The sequence below is a fragment of the Engystomops pustulosus genome, chromosome 9 (genome assembly GCF_040894005.1).
Source record: "Engystomops pustulosus chromosome 9, aEngPut4.maternal, whole genome shotgun sequence".
NCBI classification, from domain to species: Eukaryota; Metazoa; Chordata; class Amphibia; order Anura; family Leptodactylidae; genus Engystomops; species Engystomops pustulosus.
In genome coordinates, this window is record NC_092419.1 from 50534675 (window position 1) to 50557871 (window position 23197).

General features: G+C 36.4%; 1 protein-coding gene across 4 annotated transcripts in view; it reads right to left on the reverse strand.

The window, feature by feature from the left end:
* Window positions 1-23197, reverse strand: part of GRIA3 (glutamate ionotropic receptor AMPA type subunit 3) — a 231320-nt gene that overhangs the window by 165197 nt on the left and 42926 nt on the right. For all 4 annotated transcript variants that reach the window (XR_011849648.1, XR_011849649.1, XM_072123433.1 and 1 more), the window contains exon 3: window positions 3283-3522. Coding sequence is in view for 2 of the 4 variants with exons in the window: in XM_072123433.1 (XP_071979534.1) it covers window positions 3283-3522 (240 nt within the window). In the remaining 2 variants the exon portion in view is untranslated. The remainder of the gene's footprint in view (window positions 1-3282; window positions 3523-23197) is intronic.

Consider the following 23197-nt stretch of genomic DNA (forward strand, 5'->3'; position numbering starts at 1 on the left):
TGGCAAACACTTAATGTGACTGCCTTCATTATGCGTCCATTCTTTTGCTAAGAAAACAAACACTGTGTGTCACAAGTTTGATTGCGGTATGGTGTTTATGTAAATTATATCTTACAAAGATGAAGAAGATGTAAAACGCAGCATACAAATGGTGGAATGGAATATTGAGACTTTCTATCAGCAGGCCCCTCGGAATAGCATGAATAGCATAGCATAAATGTAAAACGCATCACTTTAGTCTGCTTTCTTTCACAGTCAAGATGCCTACCAATAATGTCCGAGGCCAAAAGAGATTAAGAGTAGGTTCAGGGGAAATAAAGACAGAAAATTGAGAGTGAAAAAGAATATGAAAAAATATGGTGGGCACTCAGCCCTTCTCACCAAGTGTGCGAAAGAGTATATTCTAGAACTGATACAGAAGAAATCCCAACAATAAATATTCTAGAGCTAATACAGAACAGATCCTGGTAATCAGAATTCCAAAACTGGTATCTCTGAGTGCCGAGATTTCTTCTTAATGAAAAGAACAGACACAGAAGACTAACCACTAGTTATGACGGTAAATAGATTATATGCATCTATGCACACCAGTAGTGGATTATGATATAGGTGGTTTGGGCGGTAGCTGGGCCCAAGGCTTCTAGGGGGCCCATGGCCACCCAAATCACCCACTAAATTTTCTACTAAGAAGGACCTTTATCCATAAAATTCTTGTACATCTGTTCCTGCTCTCAATACACATGGACACAAGAGCCATTTCCGGACCTCTAAAGGTCCTCTAAAGGTACTTAAACTGCAGACTGAAAGCCGACAGAAAGGATGCATCCTACATTCCCCAAGAAGCTTGATGCTAGTATCATTTGTAGGAAGTGACTTCCAGACTTGTAGGGGCTATAATATTCATACAACACAGGGCCCATGGAAATCTTAATCCACCCTTCATGCACACAGCAACAAGGATGCCCACGAAATTTACTGCTTATTCCATAAAATAAACTGGCCAAGTCTTTAGTTGTACATCTTTGGGCTCTGAATGAACACACAGATCTTTAAGAATCCTAGTCAATGTCAGTGTATATGAAAGGGATACCTATGTTATAGGCTACATTCGCTATAGCATAGGTGACTAGTGTGAACTAATTCCTGAATTGAGAGGAAGTGGAGCAGGTGTACCATTGCTTTATTTGCCCGTATGGGACAGCTGAAGAGAATGCAAGTACATAGCTCAGTCATCCATGGCATTCCAATTAGAATGTAGTCGCTGTATGCATATCTTTTGTTCCATTTTACTGAATTTCCAGTGTTGAGACTTCCACTAGACAATAATGACCTCTCCTATGGATTGGTGATTAGACTTCGCCATGTGAGGGGCCTTAAAACATGACAACCCTCTTCCAAATAAGATCTCAATTGGATTGCACTAAGGTTGTTAACCAAAGAGCCAAACCTAAGGTTATTCATTCAGTCACATAAGAAAGCAAATTCTGAAGTTCTAAGTGGGTTCAAGCCTGCAAAAACATAAATCTCAGATGTACTTCTCATATTTGTCACAACTCAAGATCTGATCTAGATTTGTGTCTTTCAGATGTTCCAGGTAAAAATATGGAATCATTAAGTAGACTTTTATTCATGGTTGACGAGCCAAAAAGCAATTTATCAGTAGAACACTCACTCATATAAAATCAAATAGATTTACTATTTCACTCTAACATCTTACTGAAAACATATATAATAAAACTCAGCTTTTCTCCCTCTATCAGATTCAGCTTTGTCTTGGGCAGAGAATCATAGCAGAAGCCACATTCAATGTATCTCCAGTTCACATACTCTAGAATCCTTTTCCTCCACTTTAAAATGAAATGACGCATAATAGGGATTATTTTAACCACATCGTTGATAGAAATCCATTGTCTGATGTGCATAAATCCTGCATTATGCAGATGCTTGTTTTAATGACCCCCTAACACTTTTTCCATGGTTTTACCAGGATTTACAATATGATAACATGTAGTGTAGGCGTATAAAAAGCCGCAATATGTTCCAATTATTGCCATTACCCTTGTAGCAAGCAGGTTCAATAACAATACAAAGCTGTTTTGCTGAAGGGGTTCACGTTCCTCTTTGCACACAAATGATTATGTATGCCAGAGTAACAAGCCAGTTCACTTGTCCATGTTTTCCATGCACAATGGTGGAATGTTTCCATTGTAATCCAGCACAATTCAGAGTTGCTATACCAAATATAACCTATGTGTGGACTTTTATGTTTAGTTCCTATGGGAGTTTTAGTAACAGCTCATGGCAATTTTTTATACTCAATGGGGCACATCTACTAAGGGCCATGCGCCAGTTTTCTGTCGGACTTTGCATAAAATTTATGTCTCACTCAACCCTTTTATGGCGCTGGTACACTAAGCATCCTGCCTCATAAATTCCAGAGCTAAATCGGACTGTGTGCCAGATTTAACATGCAAAGTTGACAGAATTGTGCTGCATGCCCCATTTTAAAGGTGCACCAATAAAAAGTGGTGCACTCTGTTGGAGCTGTACAGGGGGTGCCAGATTCATGAAGAACGTGTGCATTTAGTGCAGTTTGCACTGTTGTTAGTAAATGTGCCCCAATATCTAAGTTCTAATAAAATCTATGCTTTTAATGTTGCACATTTGAATTTTCTATCAATTTACTTTTCAATAAATGGAGTCTACCAGCTCTCAAATCACCCCACACAAGTCATGTGCATCTATAGAGGCATTTTTCATGACAGTCTTGATACCCCATTGCCCAGCACAGCATGCACCTAATTCAGGATGTAACACAGGCCTTGTTGTAAAATAGACACTGCTATTGACTCTAGTAGGGGACTGGAGTCAATTGTAATGAGGTTTCATGCCAGAACACTGTTTTGAAAGTGAATCCTCCATCTCCATGTCTTCGCCATTCCTCCCTTTTCGGAAAGTGGCCAGGGGTGAGTGAAAGACTCCATTGGTGCAAAACGTTTTGTGCAAATGGAGTACAAAGCTAGGCGTCAATAAAAGTATCACATTGTATGACTGTGTAAGGCACTTCATAAGCTTTTCAGACATACCTCCAATGTCTCTCAGCGATCGGTTATTTATAGAAAATAATTTTTAGTAAATTAGAGCACTGAGCACTAGGCATGTAATGTTACTTAATAATCTCAAGAAATAATTAATAAATATGTTAAGAAAACAAATATTATATCTTTGGGTTTGCTCCTAGAACATTACTCAGGTATTTATATATCTTAATGTTTTTCTTACCTCTTTCGGTGTCATATAGGTAAACAAATCTTTGCCAGTCATAATCATTGAGAAGAGATAGAATGGCTCCTTTAAGTGCCGGTCGCATCTGGATAACAAACTGTACATCTGCGTCTGTCGGGAAGCTTGGAGTGATGAATGATGTGTGAAGGGCACCGCAAAATGATGTAAGGGTGTTCATAGACATTTGATCGTAGAACCCAAAGATGGCATAGACACCACGGGAAAACTGTGAACAAACTGAGAGAATACAAACATTTCAAATGAAGAGTAAAACAGAGAATACAAAGAGAATACAATACAACAGTCCAATTTGTCAGATGAAAATGTATTTGAATTACTCGCACTTCCTCCTGATATCTCGCACTTCTGCTTAAACACATAACTAATTCCATTTCATTTTTTATTACCCGTACATCAGAAATGTCGATTTTTTTCAGTTGGAGAAAGTACTGGAATAAAATACAGTATTTAAGGATCAATCAAATGTCTAAGATGAGTTTCTCTTAAGCACCACAACAGATATTTCATGTATAGTTTAAAGAAGATTAAGTTAAGGTTTATGACCTCATTGGGACAGATTACATGTACCAATGAAAGACATGTGCAATGACCATGTGTAGATATGAAATGTTACAGAACATCTCCAGTAATAAAAAGCCCTCTCAAGGTCATTCAGGACCATCAAACAATGTATAGAAAGCCATGTGTCTTTGGGGATTTTGATCATTCTTTCTCAGAATAGTCAGAAAAATTTATAACATGATAGAACACATATTATATAAATAGCATAAGTTGGTAGAATAAAAGTCCATTGACAAAGAAAATCTATCATCAAAATCAATCTAAGACACTTACTCATAAATCTTTGCACCGTAACTGTATCAATGTTCATATATTTGTTATCCATGGCATACTTCCTTATAAAATCAACCTTTAAAAATTTAGCAAATGAGTCAAAAGGGCTCTGGGGGTGTTAGTAGAGCACCTCCATACTGTAGATTCACAGTGTGGACTTCCCCCGTCCTACTGCATGCTAATTCCTCCCCTTGAGAGCAGGGGGCAGTGTTATAGCCTTTGAAGCCCCCCAGAGCCCTTCTGGATCATTCACATAATTGTAAAAGTTGATTCCAAATGGAAGGAGACCAGGGATAATATATATAAGACTACCACAGTCATAGTGCTTGGATATATTGATAAGCGTCCCTCGTTTCCTTTAACAATGCAGTCTTTACCAATGTGGAAATGTACACTGGAGTGTACTGGAGTGCTAAAATAGAGCTAGACATTTTTACTTAGTTCACAACCAAACTGTTATTTTTGTAAATTTTCTTGGGTTACTAATCATTTGGTAACAAATGATCAGAAAACCTTGACATTTGGCTATATGGCAATTCTGTTTGCTTATAAATTCAGCACATAACTGAGGGTCATTTCCAAATATAGTGGCTGAACAAGTTAAAATTGGCACCTGGTGGACCAGTCTTCATACTCAGCACATGCTGGGAATGCTAAAAGGTTCTCACATAAAGTAATGCTGCTGGATCACTCATGTTCTGGAATTGAAATCTACCCCATGTTTGGCCTGGAGAAGACTTTACCTATAGCCCTCACCTATATTTGGTAAAGGCCATGTTAATTTTTTTACTAAATATGTGCCAGTCCCGCTTGCCTTTTTCCCCACCCTGTTGCACTCACTTTTTTTGTTTACGTGGCGCTCATGGAGCAAAAGGGGGAAAAAATTGGAATCCATAGAATTTGTCAGGAATTGCAACTTTTTCATGCCTTTTGTACAATAAATCTGGCACACAAGGCATTATATATTAGGGCCATAGTGTATAATACATAATCCAGAATGACAAAATGTATCTAAATGTCTAAACATTTTTAAAAGCCTTTATCCAAATAATTTTCAGACAACTACTAATACAGAACGTCTCATACACATGTATGGACAACTTTGGGACCTTCATCTATACAATATACAAGTTGCTTGTCAGTTTAGATAAATTATTTAGATAAATCCAAAAAGATAAATTATTTTAGTTATATTGATATATAATCAAATGTGTGATACAATAAAGATGCAGCAGCATAAACACATTCAAAAATTCATATTTTATAATTCTAGTTCTTTTCAAATGTTTGCAATTAAGATAAGAAAATGAAAAATTGGATGGAATATGAACCTCTCCTTTATCATTCGTTACATCTCTTCGACAGCAAATCTTTTGTAGGAAAATACAGATTGTATATGGAACAATAGTTACAAAGGGCTTGAGGCATATAATGCCGTGAATAACAAAGACTGATGGCCATCAAATAGGCTTGCAGAAAGCATGCTCTAAAATCTTCCCTTAAGGATTCCAGAAAGACGCAGCGGCATAGACACACGCACACACACATAAATGAATCATTTCTCTTGTACCAGGGATTGCCTGGGGACTTCTCTAAAGGTGATCATCATTCATAGTTAATAAGACCAGAACATGAAGAAAACATTTCTGCACAATCCTGGTATATGCACATGTAATATTATTAATACAACTACTATCATTACTTTTTAACCAATTTGATTTTGTCCTTTATTTGCTTAATTTCTGGGAAATCTTCTAGCAAAAACTTCAAATAAGGGAATTAACCACTTTTATAATAAAAAAATAGTTCACAAATTTTTATTTCACAATTAATTAAAAAACCAAACAAAAATCAGTTAAAAAAAGAATCATAAAAAATGGTCCCAAGATTATTGAAGGATAAGTTAGCCTCTAACAATAAGGTGGTAGATACAGTATAAAGACTGTCTCATTGGTGTCTATATGTTCCCAACACTGTAATTATCTCAACATTCAAACACTGTTTGTCAAAGTCTGTATAAAGTTATTCATAGGGAGAACATTGCCTTATTGTTTGGCTGCCGTCTTGCCCTCACCCCGACGTGCGTTTCGCCTGTTGCTTCCTCAAATAACTATCGTTATTTGTATTATGACTAATGACTTATTTGGTGGTAAATGTATAAAATTTCTTAACGAATATATAGTAGTAGTAACTCCAATAAGTCTACTGTTATCAGTGACTATATCAACCACTGAAAACTGAACAGTTTACATTCTTGATTTCTATGGGTGATTTTCCATCCCAGGTTATCCAGCCTCGTTTTTGTGGTGTGCCAGTATTTTTTTTTATTTTTCTTTTAATCGCATTGTATTTGATTCAGAGATAAGTACATGACAATTATTGGTAAATATAAGTTATACTTAACAGGTCATCCATTCAAGTAAGTAAACACTAAGTAAATGAATTCATCCAATTATTATGTGACTATATTAAGACACAAGTAATCCATAAATGAGGTTTAAATTACCAGTCAACAGGAAAATTTGTGTGACCATGGTTTTTAAGGTCTATTAGCACAAAGTTTAAAAGCTCGGAGGGTATAGCAGTCCACACAACTAATAAAGCCTCTTGTATGGCCATGTGTAGGATGGAGGAGGGGTGAGCACTGCACTGTGACTGGGTGCTATAGACCTCTATGTGGGGCTGTGATATGGCCAAAAAATTTAAGCCATATTACACCCACCATAATGGTGGTGCCATACTCATGAGCTATCAGTTTGATGTTCATATATATCAAATGTAGAATTTTACCCCTCATCAATATGCTGAACATGCAAATGATAAAAGGATCACAGACTTTGGATTCCAACATCGTGTTTCTTCACTACCTTGACATTCGCCTTCGGGGAGCATGAGAAGACATCTCTACCTATTAGATAGATAATTGCTTTTGCAGAAATATGCAAGTTTGACCAATATTAATCTAAAATATATTGCCAGTTTAGGCATGCTGTCATCTGAGCTTAAGGTAAGCCTCTGACAGCAGCTAAACTACTGAAAGAACAAAGCTTCCAAAAGATTAAAATGCAACATGCTCAATCATGTTTCCTCTAAACATCTGCTGTCAGGTAAGGTACAGTGGACTACCTACTGAGCCAGGTGGCTTGGTGGGTAGAACATAAGTACTGGACTCCTGGGTTTAACTCACATTAATGTATATTTAGCATATATTCAGTATGTAGTGTGTTCCCCTGTGTATACATATAGTCGCCTGTCATACTATAGGAAATTCTATTCAATGGGTGCCACCACAAACTACACTTGTTTCTCATTGATTTTTCAGAGACAACTCTTTTGCTGATTGATTTTTATTTTGTTTATGTATTTTTACCATTATTATCAAAAACAAAAAAATAAGAGCAAAAGAAAATTATGATTGGTAAATTGACAGTGTTTCTGTAATAGTGAGTCTTGTTGGATAAACTATTTATGTCGATTAAGACAACTTCTGTACAGCCCTGTGACATATCTTAGACTTTAGGAAGCAACTGCAATGTATGGGATTTTTACATTGAAATTTCTCTAACATAGTATTATAGCATGTAAAAATGGAAGTTAAAAAACAAGGGCATATATCAGAGTTGTCCAGAGTTAATAATAGGCGAGAGCTTTTTATTGATTAATAAGGCTATGGGGCAGATTTATTGAGCTGTCTGAAAGTCAGAATATTCCTAGGTGCTCATGGCAACCAATTACAGCTCAGCTTTCATTTTACCAGTGGTCATGAATATTTTAAAGGGGAGCTGTGATTGGTTGCCATGGGCAACTAGAAATATTCTGACATTCAGACAGCTTGAGAAATCTGCCCCTATGAGTTTAAACACTCCAACGGCTTTTATCATCAGGTCAAAACTACAGCATCAGTGCATGAACTATGAATCAGTGGCGTGCCAGCAGTTTATCGTGAAATTTGTAAGCAAGCGATTGGCCACTTAACTTCATGCTTGAAGTGGGTGGGTGGGCATGATATTAGGTAATTTACCAATATTCATTTCTAAAAAGTTCTGCACTGCTTTCCTGAAATGTAAAGTAATGCCCCCTGGTTCATAAATGTGATGCATTGTCATGTATCACATCTTAACTGTCCATAACCAATTAACCTTTCATGACCTTAAGATAGTATACATAAATACAAACGTAAGGTCCGGGAAGATAAATTGATCATAGACTGTTAAGATCATATGACCCTTCATCTAGTAAAATGTTATGGACAGAAATCACAGATGAGATAAAAGACTTTCCTGGACCGGGGGTCTTGACTTTACATTTCAGGAAAGCGGTGCAAAACATTTAATAGATGTCTATTGGTAAATTACTGAATATCCTGCCCCCCCACACTTACACACACGTTACAAGAAACATGAAGTAGTCTGGCCAGCTTTTAATAAAAAGAAGTTAAAACATGTATTGTCAAATGAACATTAGTTATAACTTCAAAGACAAATCCCTAAACTTGTAAAATGTATTTCCATATTCTGTATTAACCATTTGCATACAGTGATACAGTGATACAGTGTAGCGAGTGCAAATAAAATCAAATTATTCTTCAGGTAAAATAAATATGCTCAAAATGCTAAAAGTTTTTAAAAAATGTGGCAAAAACCCAAATTGAATAGACTGTTTATTTAGTAGGTTTTAATGTACCCCTCCTCCCCAAACTCCAGACCATCAGATTAGAAATGTGCAGAGTAAGAATTTGGTGACTCATAACATCCTAGGAAATGAAGGATCTGCAGGGTTTGAGAATAATTGTATTGGATGACATCCTGATTAGAAGCATGTTGGCTTAAGTGTTATCAGTAATTACTGCAGATATCAGCCATAGATTTCAGGAATCTGCATCATCCCAGCCACTTCCTAAATGAGACAGCCAAATTCTAATAACAAACACTATTTAAACCTTTTCCTTTAATACTAATGAATGACTTATTATCTACTCTGAGCACGCCACAGGATGCCAATTGGATTTTATTGTACCATTTAAAGGGCAAATCAACCTTTTTTTTTCTTCTTTTCTTTAAGATGGAGATAAAAGAACTAATTATCTTTGCTCTCATTTCGTTTCTAAACTTGCAACTCTATTAATATTCCATAGTGTTCATTCAAAGGGCCGGCTAAAAATGTCACTGGTGTAAATAAGCAGCACTGGGCTTTGTAATGTTTTAAATCTGATAAATGAAAGATGGCAGTAAACAATAACACATGATGATTTGCATTAGCGTTGGAGAGAAAAGGCTAAATTAGCATTAATAACATGGTCTTTAATTGCTTCAAACAGAATTTTCTATTCGAGACCTTTGGAAGGACTCCTCATTATTCAACTTTTATTACCATGAACTGATCATTCTTTTTACAGTCATAAGTAAATAATAGTGAAAATAACCAACAATTAATTGACTCCTTCCTTATGTATTGTCATGTGCCAACTAACAATCAGAGGAATCATGAAATATGATGACATGTCTCCATAGGAAGCTCAGCTGCCACACCGCAATTCAGTCAAAAGATAGGAAATGATCTATACTTCGTGGCGTGGATGTCCAGGTCTTACGTGGTGCAATCAGACACTCCATGCTCATTGCACCATGATTGGGTATTATAGGCCTCTGTGTGACCCATGATCTGGCCACAATTTGTGCAGCTAAAACACGGCCCAAAACATGGTGAATGGAACCACATGTGTACAAAATGCTGTAAGGTAAAGAAATTTTTTAATATTCTGTAGCATGACAATGACCTCCAACATATAGGCAATATTATCAAAAACTACAGCTTACATTTTCAAGCGTCACAGTCATAAGTCACGGGCTGAGCCCTCTTCATACACCCGGTGTTCGCTCCATAATGCAGCATACACCCATTCTAATACCTGTGATCTGTGGTGTTAACCATTTTGATGCCCCAGCAAAGCTACCGGGAGCATTTAAATGCCTACCTCGCATGGGCGTCTCCATATTGGTTCAGATTGCCACACCCTGTGACGTCATCGGGGGCAGTGATCCATTGCTATGACAACCGGGGTTCATGTACCCTAGGTGGTCTACATATACTGCAAAAATACTATATATACTGTATTATTTAAATAAAAACCTAAAAGTTCAAATCACCCCCCTACCTTAAAAACTGATATAAAAATAAATGAAATCCTAAACATGTTAGGCATTGTTACATCCTATAATGCCCCTTCTATTAAAATATAAAAATGGTTATTCCTGGTGGTGAAGCTTGTAGAGGTATAGCGCCCAAATGTCTGAAAAGCCACTTTTTTTGCCATTTTCAAACACTTAATTATTGTAATAAAAAGTGATTTTAAAAAATTCGCAAAAAATAACATCTTGCTCAGTCCTGTACACCAAAGTATGAAAAAGTTAGTGGCCAAAATTAAAAAAAAAATGTTTGTACAAAAGATTTACACTTTTTAAAATTTACTTAAAGATAATAAAACCTATACATTTTTAGTATCTTTATGAATGTACTGATCCCTAATCTGTAAAAACAAGGCCCAAATGTGTTTTTTCATCATTTTCACCAAAATTGGAATTCTTTTGCAGTTTCCCAGTACACGGCATGGAATATTAAATACCACCATTTTGAAGTGTAATTTGTTACACAGAAAATAAGCCATCACACAGCTCTGTACATAGAAAAATAAAAAAGTTACAGATTTTTGAATGTGGGGAGTGAAAAATAAAAACGCAAAATCGAAAAAGGGCCGCGGCGGGAAGGGGTTAAGGACCTGTTTGTATATGAATTATGCTGATTCCTGGAATACCTCTTTAACTATTTTATTTCATGTCTGTTTTACAATTAATCAATTTTTCGAATACTGTAGACTGTGTGGGCACTGCTTGCTATAAATCTGGTTTAATCTTGGCTATCCCATATGTCCTTGTTGTTACAAAACAAGTAGACCTTCAATCAATACTATTAGTATGTATCATTATGAAATTTTGTGCCATATAATAATTATTGGACTTTATATTTTCTTATCACATATTATCAATTATCATATCAATATCACATATTTTCTTAGTAAAATGTAAAGTTGTCTCCCATTTCTGGGTTACGGTAAAGCTTTTCTTCTGCTTTCCTTTGCATTCAGATCTAGTTTTCCTTGTATTTGCACTTATTCCGCTGCACTGAGTAACAGACTGCATTGCTTTTATATTACACGTCTTTTATATACAGTCATTTACGTGTTTGTAGGCTATTACATAACTTGAAACAGACATGGTGGATAAACTCTATTTACATTCCCTGGTAAACTGTGTCATTGACATGTAATAAGTAATGATGGAAATATAATTAATATTTCCCATCTTTAAGATGTATTGTCACAATTAAAGCAATTGTAAATTTAAATCGTCTTCCGCTTTGGTGCTGTTCATGATAAGTGGTTACGGGCACACTAAGCAAGGAAAATTGATGTTGTAACTCTCAGTGGGGCACCCCCATTAATCTATTGATTCACTTATCTCTTCAATTCCTCCCATTTTTTGCCACATCTTCTCAATTGCTTTTCCTGCAGTCATTGCGGCTTGCTGCTGTGAAAGCTCTTATTATACTTCTATTTCCATGGTTGTTTCTGAATTTGTTTTTTTTTACTGAAATGATATAAGTGTTCATCAAAGGCATGGATAGCATATTACAGCTATTTACTGCTTAGGTTGTAAAATCTGATGTAGATGGTGCCTCAAGCATAAAGGAAAACTTAAAACTAAAATAAAATTGGTTTATAATATGCGCTAGAGACAGAATCAAAGTTTTCTGCATGGAAACTCAGCAAAAGGGGATATCCGGATAAATGTGTATTTGAAACTATAGATGAGCGAATCCTCCATGATTCGCAGAAGGTTCATTGAATTTTTCAAAAGATTCAAGTTCAAACCAATGTTGCTCCAATAGTCCTAGAAAATGGTATATAACCCCATTCTAGTCTTCTAAAACACAGAGTTTTCATAAAAATCACATATCCGATGCAGCTAGCCGTCATTTGGAAAGCTGTATCTGAAGCAAATCAGACAAGATTCAGATTTAATTTGGTGTCCCACAAATGCTAAATCCATGCATAGATTGATAAATATATTGGATAGATAGGCGCATGATGAGCAGAGCCACGCCACAGGTACTTCACAAATAAGAGCAGCACAGGATTGGAATGAAGAAAAATGCAAGTGAACTTTTATTCCATCATTTGAGCAACGTTGTGGCTCCAATACAGGAGCCTCATGTATTGCATGTGCAGTGGATACTCTTTGTTTCATTGCAGCCACTTTGTAAGATCAGAGAAGCTCTTTTTTTAATGTGGATCCCATCTTGAAAAAAAAAACAAATGTAGATATTTTTGCTCATTTATCATACCAGAGAAACTGAAATTTCACATGATTATAAGTATTCAGACCCTTTGCTGTGTGACACTCATATTTACCTCACAGGCTGTCCATTTCCTTCTGATCCTCCTTGAAATGGTTCTACTCCTTCTTTGGAGTCCAGCTGTGTTTAATTGAACTGTTTAGACTTCATTAGGAATGGCACACACCTGTCTATGTAAAACCTCACAGCTCACAGTGCATGCCAGAGCAAATGAAAATCACGAGGTCTAAGGAACTGCCCAAGGAGATCTGAGGTAGAATTATGGCAAGAAAAAGATCTGGCCAAGGTTACAAAAGAATGGGGGTCATTTACTAAGGGCCCGGATCGCGTTTTTACAGCGATTTACCCAAATTTTTCCGTTTTGCAGCGATTTTTCCTGAATTGCCCCAGGTTTTTGGCACACGCGATCAGATTGTGGTGCAACGGCAGGCACACAACGGAAATGGGGGGGCATGGCCATATGAAAACCCGACGGATTCGGAAAAACCGACGCATTTTTAAAAAAAAAGTGTCGCTGGACACGCGCTTACCTGCACTCGGCCCAGCTTGGTGAAGTTCAGTGCATTCCAATGAACTTCAGCGCATTAGCAACACCTGGTGGACGTCGGAGGAACTACCTTAGTGAATCGCCGGAAGACCCGAATCCACCGCAGGGAACGCGCCGATGGACCTTGAATGGACCGGGTAAGTAAATCTGCCCCAATTTCTTTAACACTTATGGTTCCTAAAAGCATAATGGCCTCCATAATCCTCAAATGGAAGAAGTTTTGGACGAACACAAATCTTCCTCGCCAGCCAAACTAAGCAATAATAGGAGAAGAGGCCTGGTGACAGAGGTAAAAAAAAAACTCAAGATTACTTATGCAGAGATGCAGCAGGAAGATGGGAGAAAGTTCCACAAAATAATCTATTACTGAAGCCCTCCCACAGTCAGGGCTTTATGGCAGATTGTGTGATGGAAGCCTCTCCTAAGTGCAAGACATATGAAAGCTGCATACAGTTTGCAAAAAAACATGTGAAGGACTACTAGACTATGAGGAATTAGATTCTCTGGTCTGAAGAGGAGAATATTAAACTTTTCAGCGTTATTTCTCAGTGGTATGAGTGGAGAAAAGCATTGCTTATCTCCTGCCAAATAGAATCACAACAATGAAACAGTGGTGACAGCATCATGCTATGGGGGTGTTTTACAGCCTCAGGGATGACTGGTTGCAATTGAAGGAAAGATGAATGCAGCCAAGTACAGAGATATCCTGGATGACCTGAGTACTCTGGACCTGAGACTGGTCCGAAGTTTCTCTTTCAAACAAGACAATGAAACCAAGCACAAAGCTAAAATAACAAAGCAGTGACCTTAGAACAACTCTGTGATCATACTTGACAGGCCCAGCTGGAGCCCTGACCTAAACCCAATTGAGCATCTCTGCAGAGACTTCGAAATGGCGTCCACCAATGCACACCATCCAACCTGAGGGACATGGAGAGGATCTGCAAGGAAGAGGCAGAGGATCCCCAAATCCAGGTGTGAAAAACTTGTTGCATCCTTCCCAAGAAGACTCATGGATGTACTAGCTCAAAAGCTGCTTCTAGTCAATACTGAGCTAAGGACCTATATACTTATGTGCATGTGATATTTCAGTTTTTCTTGTTTAATAAATTAGCAAAAATATCTACATTTCTACTTTTTTGTGCCAGGATGGAGTACAGAGTGTACATTAATAAGCAAAACAAAAGCACTTTTTAGATCTTACCAATTGGCTGCAATGAAACAAAGAGTGAAAAATTTAAAGGAGTCTGAATACTTTCTGTACCCACTGTATATACAGGCAGTCCCCGACTTAAGTACACTCAATTTTCAGGTGACCCCTAGTTATTGACAGAACTCTCGGTCCACTGTGACCTCTGGTGAATCACCCTGGATGCTGATAGTTAACTGAATGTTAACCTCATGCTGCAACTATCAACTGTAAGAGTTATCAAAGATAAATGCAATGAAGCATTATTGCTAATCCTTGTTCCCATGTCAACTCCAAATTTTTAAAATCCAATTGTTAAAGCGACTCTTTGAAGTTACACTTACAAAATATTCCTGTTCCAACTTGTATATAAATTCAAGTTAAAGGGGTTGTCTGAGTTCGTAAAAAAAAAAACATTGGTGGCCAGGAGGGCGCTCCTCACGATGCCATATCTCTGGTCTGTGTCTTATTAAACAAGCAGGGGCACTTCCAGAGCTGTATAATGCAGGATGGGTGGGTGCGGTCGGCCCCATAGGCCGGCTAAAAGTTAAATGTAGTGCAGCTATCGTGCCCCTGTGAACAAACAGGGGCATGCTGGGAGAGATGGCTGCGCGGGACCACAGAGGTAAGTACATGTTTATTTTTTTAAATGGTCCTGTCTTGCCCACCAATGTTTCTTTTTTTATGCTCTTGGATAACCCCCTTTAAGAATAAACATACAGAACCTTGTGCATAGCCCTTTATATATTAGTATTAATTTGACTGACTAGCATGAATGGAGAAGGGGAACTAAAAACACCAGCGCCAGTTTATAACCCGGCAAAAAAAATCAAATATGTTAAAATATAACTTGCCCAATCCAGACAACTGCCATTGATGGAAAGGTTCTGAACTGCAATACTCACTGGATAAGTGGCCAACCTTGACAAAACTGTCTTGGCTAATTTATTTCTAGTGTTTGGATATGTTAATCCAAAGACAGTTGTTGTTTTGGTAACATATAAGAGGTATATAGCTATCTTAATTGATTTTGTAATTTTAACTCTTTCCAGTATTCCTAAACCAAGAAGAAATAGTTGATTAATAATTTGTAAGGATAAGAAATAATGGGTTTATTGTATAGATGGTAGATAAAGAAATGACCTTGTACATGTTAATACTAGCACAAGGTGTTATATATTGAACTATCGAGCACTTTCTAGGACAGCAACTTTGAAGGAGACCAAAGGTGAAGGAACATTAATCATAAAGTCTAACATGATGTGAACAGCTGAACAGTAACGGTTGCATATGGCGTTGTCAGGATGTTACTCACAGAAGGCGATTTAATGCATAGAAGCATCTCAGACGGTTAAGTTAAGCCCCTGGACATTATTAGAGACCATGGTGCAATAGGATGTAAACATGTCTCCCTCCCGGTATCATTGCTAAGGCAGTGACAAATATTACAAGCCTGCATTCTGGATAATACCATTTAACCTCTCCTATCACAGACTTTCTTCGTACTTAATACCATTTCCTATTATCTTTCTTTCTGTAAGTAGTAAAATATGATGCTATCATACACAACAGATTCAATTTCACTAAGCATTCTTTCTCCATGTAATTTTAGGGTCCATTAAGTGCATGTATATGTAAATCATAGATTCCCATATATAGTCACCACCGCTGTCCTATTATAATATAATAATAAATCACTGGAGTGTCAGACTGGGGATTCTGAATTCCCATAATTACAGAGGCTGGAATCGGTGACCTGTGAAAAGGCACAATGATCTGAGTCCCACATTCATAAACATTAAAATGTCAATGTTCCTATAATCTATGTTTCCTTCCTGCCTTTTTGTATGCTTTATTTATAACAATAGGTCACCACTTGTCAACCATCACCATATGTTTTATTGTATGGTTAGAGGGAATTTTCTATTTTCCTCTGGAATTTGGTGTAAGATATAATGTACTATTTTATAAATATAAAAAATCAGATGACAGATTAGGTTATTGATTATGATAGTAATTGCCCCATGTTTGAGTCCATTTACAGTCAGGATTGGCAGTGCTATTGGCTGGCAGTGTGACGGAAAGCTCTGTGTGCTCAGTATTTGAATATAGTCCACATCCACTCCAGCAGCTTTTGCGTCAATTAACTTTATATATTTCACATTTGTAAATACACATAGAACTTTAATAAATAGTCCATTATATCACCAGTTCGGTGGTTCCACGACAATTGGCAGCTCATATTCACACTGTGTTACATGTTTTAACAGGTTAACAAAACAAACACAGTCATTTTGGAGGCTCCTATTACTACTCCTGCTATAGGCATGATAGAATAGAAACTTGGAAACGTCTTGGAATTACCAAACTTTTGATGTAATGGACTACTTACTAGAGTTCTATTTGGGTTTGAATGTGAAATATCTGACTTTAACCATAAACTTTATAGAAGCAAAATCTGCTGGAGTGCACTTTATTATATAAACTGTATAATTCAATGCATGTGGGCAACGATTGACTACAAAAGGCTAAAATGTATTCTAACTGTAGTCACACATCACGGCTCTGTCCTATTGAAGCGAAGGGGAAAAATACAAAACTGGCTTTATCCTCTGTAAATGACAATACCAATGTCATAAATCCAAAATCCTTCATTCACCTTTTAAAAGGTGCAGCAAAAATGATATTACCAGAACTTTGGAAAGATAAAAACTCCCCAACCATGTTAACAGAACCAAGAATAATATAATTACTGGAAAAATTCTGTTGGCATATGGAACCAAAACTTTACAGACACAGGATATAAGGGATAGCTGAATCTCAACAGCTAAATCCAAAGAGTTTGGAGATAAACTAAATGAAACACCATAATAACTAATGTTTATATGATATATAAGGGATTTTGGTTCCGAATTCAGAAGTTTATGTATGTTTACAGCACTTATTTATTTCCTCCTGCATCACTTCTTATTGTTATTACAGGGATATTCTCATCTCAGCGAATAAATGTTATTGTTTGTATTATAAAAAGTCATACTATTTCCCAATATGCTTTCTGTACTATTTTTTGGGTATGGTAAAACTCAGCTTGCTGTCATTCTATGGAAAGCTTCTGTGTTTACTTCCAGTGGACAGAAATCTGACCATGGTCACAAAGGTGCACGGCTCGTTATATCACACAGCTCTGAATACTCTCTGTGTTATAATGAGCCTTGCACCTGTGTGACCATGGTCAGATTTCTGTCCACTGGAAGTAAACATAGAAGCTCTCCATAGAAGGACAGCAAGCAGAGATATAGAAAACCATAGGGAATAGGTACAGAAATCATATTGGGAAATTGTATGACTTTTTATAATACAAACAATTCATTTGTTGAAATGGGAATACCCCTTTAAGACTCTATGTGTCAAGAAAAACATCAGCAGGTTATAATATTCTTGTTGTATTCCATTTTTTCCCTCTCTCCCAAACTTTTTTTTGTGCCCCCCCTTAACCTGTTGAAAAACAAGTTCTGTGTATGATGACACCCACATAGTCAGTCATTAACATCTTTCTATTATAAAACATATATAAAGGAGTGGGGGGTTTCAAGCAAGTAGCCTAGAAAATGAATAAAAAATGTAATTTCCACGGTAAAAGACCTTATCTGTTATGTTTGACTATATTTGCCGCATAAGACCATTAGAGCATTGTTTTTCATTTGAAAACTATCACTTCCACATGGTTTCATGCAACCACTATACATTTTTCATCAAATCAATAAAAACAAAATTTTATCCAAATGAACAGGAAATAGGACACTTTTACTAGCTGTCGATAAGAGATACATTAAGATAAAATACTGCTTTTAATATCAATGCAGTGCTGTGCGTCTTCTCTGCAGATCAATCCCAGAACATCTGCGGGTGCGTAGTAATGTACCAAGGGAACGTCATCTGCCTCATTTCAGGGAATAAATGAGAAGCATCAAGAACAGAGTAATGTTTCATGAAACTGCTCTCATTTTAAAGCAGCCTCTTCCTCTTCCATAAAACAAGTCTTTTCCTATAATTTCTAGATGAAAGCTCTCATGGGACACGACTGTGAAACTTCTTTAAATATATCCTTTTACATAAGCCATGCATAAGGAATAGAGAGAACAAGGTACCTTGTACATCACACCAAGAGTGTCCTACAGACGTCAACCTATTGATTGTTGCTGAAGCTGCAGATAAACTATAGCTTATGGGAAATGTCATGAATGTGAATGAGAAAATCACTATTTTGGATTAAATGTAAATCTGAATCTGTGTGTTTCATATGCAGATCTATGACTTAAAAAAATAAAATCTGAAAAAGATTTTGCTAAATTTATTAAAAAAAATTCTGTGTGATGATACTCCCTCAGGACCTGCATTAGGCATAGCATAGCCTCAGGTAATTCAGGGTACTATTTCAAAAGAATTGTCTAAAAAGAAAATCAGCAGACAAAACTATAAAATAATAAAATAAGCTATAGTTACCTGTTATATGATCTGCCACCTCAAGGTTGTGGGTCTGGTTGCCTTTGCCTTAAAGTGATCAAGTTGTGTTGTCAATTACATAACCACAACAGTCAATCACTTTCATTAGAGGTCACACATGAATTAGTTGGTATTTTTTCCCCTCAGGGGGTAAAGTCAGTTTTCGAACGCTAAGAAGATGGCGCTGGCTGGTCCCGTTTAAAAAGAGATTTATTTGGTCAAGAATATATTAAAATATTTATAAAAAGGGCATGTGACGGCTGAGAAGTCATGTGAAAGGTGACTAGGATCCTTATATATAAGGCATCCTTCACTCCAGGCCTGGAAAACCATTTTGGCTTGCTACTTTAACAAATCATCAATTAATCTCTTAAAAATGTATACATATTTAAAACTGGGATCATAATGTTTGTGCTCTTAACTAGTGATTAGGGGACCCAGCATTGCAATTGACTTTGCTTCCAATGACATTATTGTAAAGTGAACCCCACCCAAAACAGCAGAGCCTTGTGCTGCCAGCATGCTAGTATGCTGGTGACTTTGCCAGAGGAATGTAAATAGTTAACAAGCATGATTGGTGCCAGATCCCTACTGATCATGGGCAGTAACAGCGGGTCTGGGTTGAGCCAGATCAGGACCCAAAACTATGTGGTTTGGGTCCACTCATCACTACTCTTGACTCCTAAAAGCCCCTATTAGTTCTAAGAGATGAACAAGTGTCTTCTTACCTTACCCTTCTCACTGTAAATTCAAGTTCCCTTTGCCGGTACAAAATACAATTGGACAACATTTTATTAACTTTTGTTGGGTTTTAGAACTATTTCTGTCGTAAACTGTAATTCACAACTCTGCCGTATATAAATGAGTGAGGCTGTACTGTTTTATATCCTTTCATTATAGCATACCTAATGTTTCTATAAACCTTGAATATGATAGTCCAGAGTGTATACATGGAGGACATTCCTGACCTGTAGAGTCTACCGTATCTGTAATTTCCAGTTTTCTATGAGATGTTGGTATAATAAAATCTGCTTTACCCTGTAAAGAGATGAGAGGGAAATCTGCTGCCCTAAGCAGAGTTGTAACTTAAACTGGGACCCCTATGCAAAATCTGTATTAGGTGTTACACCTGAAATGTATTGTTTATAGTAGTAGGCTCAATGTATAATGGAAGAAACACATTATGGGCACTGTATTTCCCACACTCAAAAGTTAACTTTATAGAACTTTATGACCTGTACTAATAAGAATATGCTCATTTTGGGGGAGAAAGAAACCTTTTAGCTGTACTCTCCCACTCCCTCCTTACTAGACTTGCTAAAGCTAGATGTGTCTAGAACTAAATTTCAGAGAGGAAAGAAGATAAATGAAAGTTCCAAAATCCAAAGGTTAAAATATAACATGTATGAAAATTTGAGAATTTGGACCATAATTAATGTTCTTTAGGAGAAATATAAAAACCAATGATTGTAACACAAAAATGACAAGTCATTTTCTCTAAAGAAGTCAGATGTTATTGAAATTGTATTGCTGCTTGTTGGACAAAAGACCTTTCACTGTGACAAAAGGTCTTTCATCCATAAATAATCTTTCCATGAAATCATGTTCCATGAACATTCTCAGAAAGATTATTCATCCATCGCCTGGCATCATTGAAATTGTATGATTAGGTGAAACTAGTGGGCTCTAGTTACCAACATGGGTACAAAATAATCCAATTGTCCAGCAACTCAACCAGCACAGGGATAAAATCCAATGGTTATACTATTATTGCATATTAAGACATCACAAAATCTGCAAAGCTGAATTTGAACAATTCAGTCATAGTCATAGTCATAGTCCCAGTTACCAAGATGGCCCGTAACAATGACCGTAACAGTGGAATTACTGTTAATCAGATGAAAACATTTTTCAATGGTTATACAACCTTACATTTTCTTCTGATGTCTATGGTCATCATAAATGAAGCTTCTGGATCTTCTCCTCAAAACTTGCCAAAATATCCTTCCAGATTGCATGCAGACTGAATGTACACATGTATATGCGTGTGGTATATGTATTAATGTTTCTTGATTTTATTATATTTTCATAAGAATATATTATAATTGTAGTTTTGTTTTGTTTGTTTAATTTTGTTTATGTTTATAACTTAACTAAGCTTTGTTATGCTCCGGTAATTTTTCACTTTTCTGTCTTGATGCACATCACGTATATATGTCTTAATTGTGGGTATTAATGTATAATTTGGATCTGAAATCAATTATTTAACAGGCTGAATAATCACTTAAGATATTCACATTTGAACAATCTGATCAGCAGTGTGAAACAACAATCTCATTTTTATTTGTCAAATGGCTATTAGGCATTTAGAAGCAGCCGTGCATAGAAAGGAATAAATATCAAATGAATATCACAGTTAAAAGTCAGTAGGATTTTATAAAATAAACCTGAATATCACTTATTTTTAGCTTTAATTAAATACAGGCAGTCCCCGGGTTACATACAGGTTTGTTCTTAAGTTGAATTTGTATGTAAGTCGGAACTGTATATTTTATCATTGTAATCCCAGACAGAATTTTTTTGGTCTCTGTGACAATTGGATTTTAAAAATGTTGGGTTGTCATAAGAACCAGGATTAACAATAAAGCTTCATTACAGACACCTGTGATAAATGTTACAGCTGTTTATTGTAGCCTGGGACTGAAGTACAGGAAATTACCAACATCCAGAGGTCCGTTTGTAACTAGGTGTCGTATGTAAGTCGAGTGTTCTTAAGTAGGGGACCGCCTGTAGTTTAATGTTTGTGTTTTGTGCATTTATAACAGTAACAGATGGTATTCATGTAAAAAAAAATCACGTATGTGATAAGCTGTCTATAGATTTGCTCCTCGGGAGGAATACATACATGAACACACATTTCCCATTGTAAAATTATTGTATGTATTAAAGATATTCTGTCGCCAGATTTTATCCGAGTAAACTACTAGCACCTTCAGATGGGGTATGAAAAGTCCTTTCTAGAATTCTCTCTTTTATTTTAAACCTATACTGTCTACCTATTAAAAATCCCCTTCAGAAAATTGAAAAATGAGCAGTAAAGATTAATATTTTGCCTGGGGGTGTCACTACAGGTGCCCCTATCTTTGGTTCTTTAGTACCTAGAAATAAGCTTTTGGTGTCATAGACTTTTATTTCTGTGAGATATAAGCAGCCACATAAATAGTCAGAAACAGGATCATTATCTTGCATTCCTAACTATGTTTTTGGCTGTCCATATCTGTTTTTTTCAGGTAACAGAACGAAAATCCTTATTTGATCTGAAAGATGAGATATCTAGATACTACAGAACTGAATATAGGGGCATCTCAAAAAAGGTATTTTATGGTTTTTATGTGAGTAAATTTGCATTACAAATTTAACTTTTGGGAACTGTCTACACTATGTTTGGTCTATATTTTCTCTGCATAGCGGAATTGGCCACTAGGAGGAATTAAAGGACCAGGAGAGAATACGTAGCAGTCCCGTGTATGAATAGTGACTTATTCTCATCAAAAATGTCACCGGTCGTGATGGTTTTAAAATCCTGTCATGTGGGTTATTATTGGATTTGAACCTAAGATAAGGATGAAAGATTGAGAAATTGTGGAGCTCCGGTCAATAAACACAGTATAACATTTAAACAGAGATTCCCCCACAACCTCTTAATATTGGTAAACAGGTGAGATTTTAAATAAAAGAGGGAATTCTGGGAAGGACATTTTTATGTCTCTTAGGAATGTGGACAAGATATCTTCACACAAAGCGAAATGGGGTACAAAGGCAAGAGTATAATATAACTTACTGCATCTTTTGATTTTTTCCCTATACAAGTGCTTTTTTTTAAAACCTGGAAAATCCCTTTGAGTCAACATTTAAGGTTGGTGATTTAATTAGCATGGCTTGCTACAGCACATATGGTTACCCTGGGAGCAGCACATCAGGACTTCACTTATAAGCTTAACCACTTTTTAAATCTAAATTAGGAAAAATTCCTAAAACAAAACAAAAACTCACTCAGAAATATGTGAAAAAATAGTTCCGGTTATAGAATTTCTATTTAAGTTTATTTCTACTTTTTTTTATTCTGTAGTTGATGTCTGCAATACTATCTTATCTGTCATCTTCACATGACTACTTTGCAGTGGTTGAGGGGTTAAATTGCTTACTATAATATAATAACACTACTTTTTCATTTGGGTTTTTTTCCTTGAATAAGCCGAATTTCCATCAACCTTTACTAGTCTAGATAATTGCTCCCATGGAACAACAGTCTTTTTGGATAATCGTTTCCTTGGAAAAACCTACATAAAGTACAGCGACTGAGGGTGCATGACCCACACATTTAAAAAAACACTAAAAAGAGTATT